Raw genomic sequence first — 4,886 nt, forward strand, 5'->3', positions numbered from 1 at the left:
TACACTGGTTCCTGTGTTGTAACCGTGACGTGACTAACTCTGAGAGATGGTAGTGGTTCCATTTGTGAGAAAATAACTGTAATTCAAGCTGGGCTCCTTTAGTCACTCCTACTGTTCTGTAGTGTTTCTCATTTCTCTTGGACTGCAGCTGAGGCACTGACAGGATAGTATCAGAATGCAAATAAGGCCTGTAGTTCCTTCCACTGTCTGCCACTGGGACGGTACAAACACACAAGCAGCTAAACAAGAACGTGAAATATGCAGATTCCATGATAGTGTATTTGATGGTGCCATAGGGGAGGATGCTAATAATTTTATTACAAATAGTAAAACTGTTCTCACAAGGTTTGTTGATTACTGTTTGAATGAGAGAGCCAATAAAGGTGTACCAATACAGCTGAAATACTAATTAAAAGTGTATTTCATTGTTTGCCTATAGCTGATAGGTAATTCTCAATACCCTATTGAATGTGGGATGAGGTGACAGTCATCCCAGTTTAACTGTGTCACCTCCAGCATGTTTTGTTCATGCATGTTAATTAAATGCAGCAACCAGAATTGGGTCGGATGCTGGTTTGTGTGTTGGAGGAGTGTACAGACCTGTTCAATTGCGCGCTGTGAACAGCGTCGTGCGCTCTCTCGTGGATTTTCTTGAACACTGTTCTCGGTTCGAGCAGCAAAGCGAAGCTTTCACATGATATATAGGAGTGTTGGATGTAGTGCCCATTCGCATGGCACCTGTTGCTGGCGGATTCTTTCACTGAGGATTTAAGCAGCGCATCTCTCAACTCGCTCCAGGATCATGTCGGAGTCTAACTCCAGTACGCACGGTTCTAAAAATGCATCAAGTGGAGTTCAGAGCACCTTCGTCTTTTCGGGAACAGTTTCTGGTATATTGATGGCGATCATGGTGACTTTGGTTGTTGTCATAGTTCTGGGCAATGCACTGGTCATTTTGGCTTTTAAAGTGGACAAGAGTTTGAGAAGACAGTGTAATTACTATTTCCTCAATCTGGCTCTTGCAGACTTTTTTGTAGGTAAGTCAAACTTGTTTTTTTTTTCAATTTAAAGTAAAATGTTCAAATGACAAATGTCATAATACCTGTTCTCTGCATGCACTGATTAGTAAGCAAATTGCACATTACTTCAACAGATGTCACATTATGACATGATGTCTTAATACATTCTCTTCTTTCTTTTCTTTTTTCATACTGCCATTTCCTCATTTGTGCAGAAACTCTTTCAATTACTTACTCTTTCACACCCATCACAGTTTGTCACTTCCTTTTTCTTTAGTTTTGATTAAGGAGACTTTGTGATGTATCATTATTATCATTAACAATTTATAAGCTCCATGCACACACTTAATACATTTTACACATTTCATTGTTTAATGAAAACAGCTGTAATACTATTTTGAAGTGTTCATTTATTGGCAATCATAACATTATTTTTGCACCTATTTATCATTTTAATACTAATTATAATTGTTCATCTATATTAGATTTTAGAGTTTATCATTTATATACATACAAATTAAAGTAATACTGATGAATGTGCACCACTGACTTTCATCCAATAACCACTAACTGTGTGTGTAGGGGCATTCAGCATCCCATTCTACATCCCCTACATCCTCACAGGCAGATGGACTCTAGGTCGAGGACTGTGCAAGCTGTGGATCGTCATAGACTACCTACTTTGTTCTGCATCCGTCTTCAACATCGTCCTCATCAGCTACGACCGCTTCCTTTCAGTGACCAGAGCAGTGAGTGAATCATCTTCCCTTCTCACTCAGGCAGAACTAATATTTATTTTGACACTACATCTGAGTGAAGTATCTAACTTTAAATGTAAAACCTTTATAGAAAACACAAATTTTTATTGTTTGTGGTCTTGAGTTCACTTGTTCAGTGGTGACTCTCAGGTCATTGGTAGGGACAGTACCACGTTATTGTCTGTGATGTTCCCCGGCTGCAGAGGTTAATCATTCCTGACCCATTCAGCCCCAGTACCACCCTTAATTAAAGTCTTTCCCCTCGATGAAGACAAGTCAAGTTTCAACAAAAAATCACTCTGACAATAAGCTATAACATTTTAAGACTACAGTTGACTTACATTTGAATCTTCACTTCAGCCGTATAAATCATTACCATCAAAAACTATGTAAATGGTCTGCACTACCTTCCTACCTCGTTAGTACTCAGAAGACTTTTACTCTCATCATTCACCCATTTACACACATACTCAACCACTGATGGCAGAGCTCGTATGCAGCTGGCCTGACTCACCGAGGGCAACTTAGAGTCCAGTGGTTTGCCCACTTCGACATCTGACAGGAAGAGCCAGGAACTGAATCACAGGTCCCACGGCTTCTAGACGACCACTCCATCTTCCTGAGAAACAGCTGCCCCTTAATTTGCCCTTTATGTCCATGCAACTATGTTCCATTGCTTTTTTTAGAAATACATTTGTATACCACTAATAATTCCTATTTTCTGCCTGTCTTGGTACATGTCTGCATCTTCCAACCATCTGCAGCTGTTAGTCCCACTGAACCTTTTGTTGGGGCTTTTCTGTGCATTAGCTGAGTAACCAAATGCTATGGACATGTATGTTAACTAAAAGGTGGGTTGAGGTTTGGCACAGTAGACAAAGAGAGTAAGTTGTTTCTCTTCACAAGGCAAAAACATTTGAGCAATGAATACAAATAATGCCAGAGAGAGAGAGAGAGAGAGAGAGAGAGAGAGAGAGAGAGAGAGAGAGAGAGAGAGAGAGAGAGAAAGAGAGAGACCCTCTTCTTTAATTAGTGGGCTTTGATCATAGAGATCCTTCTCCATGCTGTGGTCCTTCCAACCTGGAGAGATCAATTATAGCAGAAACAGACCACTAGCAGCCAAGTAGCATGTTCCTAAAAGCAATCCTCTCTGATCACCGAAAGACAAAGGATCGTCAGCAGCCATGGGACAAAGTTTATCTTTGAAAACAGAAGGTGGAGTCAGATTTGATGCATATATTTGCCAGATTAAATGTCAACACATCAACATAATGTTAACTGCACTGCATAGAGAGAAAAGATATTACATGTTAGATGATTAAAAGCGCACAATGATAATATCAGGAATGTCATGTTGGACTGATGAAGACACCAGATTCTTCTGAGTTGAGTTGTACAACTACAGAACAGTAGTATACTGTATATTCAGAGCAGCTGGAGAGGTCTAAAGTCTGCTGGCCGCTGAAGAAGATTGTGGCAAAATCTTCTTTGATTCCACATAATTACATATGTATCTGTCAAGAGATGCAAATTAAACTGTAAGTTCTAATGTAATTATCCAAAAATACTCAGTGGTGTGGTTTTGGAAACTTGGTTTTATGCTGTTTGATTCGATGATTTTGTAGAAGTGGTGTCTTCAAGCTATGGATTTTGGTTGATTACTTCATATTTACTAAGGACATTTACTACTACAAGTACTCCACTTAAAGTTGGTTCTGAATAACTTGGCTGTTCTTGCACTATCAGCTAAAGTATGTTTTCTGGTTTATGCTTTTATTTACTGCAGGTAAGTTACCGTGCCGGGCAGAGCAAGACTCATCAAGCCATAATCAAGATAATTGCTGTCTGGGTGCTAGCCTTCGCCCTGTATGGACCAGCCATCATATTCTGGGAGCTGGTAGTAGGACAAAGTCATGTGCCAAAGGATAAGTGCTTTGCGGAGTTCTATCACTCTTGGTCCTTTCTGTTAAGTACAGCAATGCTGGAGTTTTTCTGTCCTTTCATCTCTGTGGCTTTCTTCAACCTTAGCATTTACCTGAACATACGCAAGAGGAGGCTTCAGGCCCAGCTCCACCTTCCAATGAACGAACCTGCCTCTGCCCAGGGGGAAGAATCCCAGACCTCCTCTGCTAGTTTGGGAAAACCTGATCCCTCAACCAGCAGGGCTGCCCAGCCTAGCCGTCTGTCCAGGGATAGGAAAATTGCTAAGTTCCTGGCCATCATAGTGTGTGTGTTTGCCATCTGCTGGGCACCGTACATTTTACTGACCATCATCCGTGCTGCCTGCAAAGGGCGGTGCATCGAAGAAAGCTGGTACGAGGTCACCTTCTGGCTCCTGTGGCTAAACTCTGCTATTAACCCATTCCTGTACCCGCTCTGCCACAGTAGCTTCCGCAGGGCCTTTAACAAGATTCTCTGTCCGAGGAGACATACTACACCACCATGATGTGTCCAATACTGTAATGAATGTCCCTGAATAGACGGGGATGAACAATGAGCCAAAACTAAGAACGTTCTACAGTTTTAGCAGTTGAAGCCAAAATTGCCATGTAGACTATAATTAAAATATCATAATTGTGCTTTTTAATATTTTGATGTATAAGGTTGTTACTGAATCAGTCCTGTTTTCAAATCCAAAGTATGTTATTACATTTTCCTCATGAGCATGAAAATAATTAAGCTGCAATAATGATGATGATGATGAGTTTCTGTACTGTAAGTACTGGACGTCTTTACCGGTGCTGTGTTGGTTGTTTGATGAGATATGTCCTATAATGCTTATTCATTGTACGTATCCTTATTAAGAAAAAAAATATTAAGAAATGCATTTTCATTGAGTATCAACTCTGTGATAGATGGATAAAGAAATTCAACCATAGATATTAATGGCTGGTCAGCAATGTGTTGGTTGTAGTGTCTAACTATTTATGTTATCATCCTGTACTATATCCATAATACTGTGCATGTATTTTCATACAAAGTGTTGCCCTCACTGAGACATCTCTGCTTCAGTTGAAGTAAAACAGATCACTATCACCCTCTGCTGTTAGAAGGTTTATGACTCTTAACCACAGTGTTACAGAAGCACAGTGATGAAAACACAAAGTGC

General features: G+C 40.3%; 1 protein-coding gene across 1 annotated transcript; it reads left to right on the forward strand.

The window, feature by feature from the left end:
• The first annotated feature begins 802 nt into the window (after window positions 1-802).
• LOC113171933 (histamine H3 receptor-like) lies at window positions 803-4,264 on the forward strand. Its single transcript, XM_026374671.1, has 3 exons — window positions 803-1,037; window positions 1,602-1,768; window positions 3,564-4,264. Exons 1-3 carry the CDS (start codon window positions 803-805, stop codon window positions 4,221-4,223), a joined length of 1,062 nt encoding a protein of 353 aa, XP_026230456.1. The 3' UTR covers window positions 4,224-4,264.
• The last annotated feature ends 622 nt before the right edge of the window (window positions 4,265-4,886 follow it).

The sequence above is a fragment of the Anabas testudineus genome, chromosome 17 (assembly GCF_900324465.2).
Source record: "Anabas testudineus chromosome 17, fAnaTes1.2, whole genome shotgun sequence".
NCBI classification, from domain to species: domain Eukaryota; kingdom Metazoa; phylum Chordata; class Actinopteri; order Anabantiformes; family Anabantidae; genus Anabas; species Anabas testudineus.

Bases quoted from the DNA above. Each gene is read 5' to 3' on its own strand.
- LOC113171933 (XM_026374671.1), top strand. From the start codon at position 803: ATGTCGGAGTCTAACTCCAGTACGCACGGTTCTAAAAATGCATCAAGT. The intron at 1,038-1,601 runs GTAAGTCAAACT...CTGTGTGTGTAG, and splicing joins TCTTGCAGACTTTTTTGTAG to GGGCATTCAGCATCCCATTC. The intron at 1,769-3,563 runs GTGAGTGAATCA...TATTTACTGCAG, and splicing joins TCCTTTCAGTGACCAGAGCA to GTAAGTTACCGTGCCGGGCA.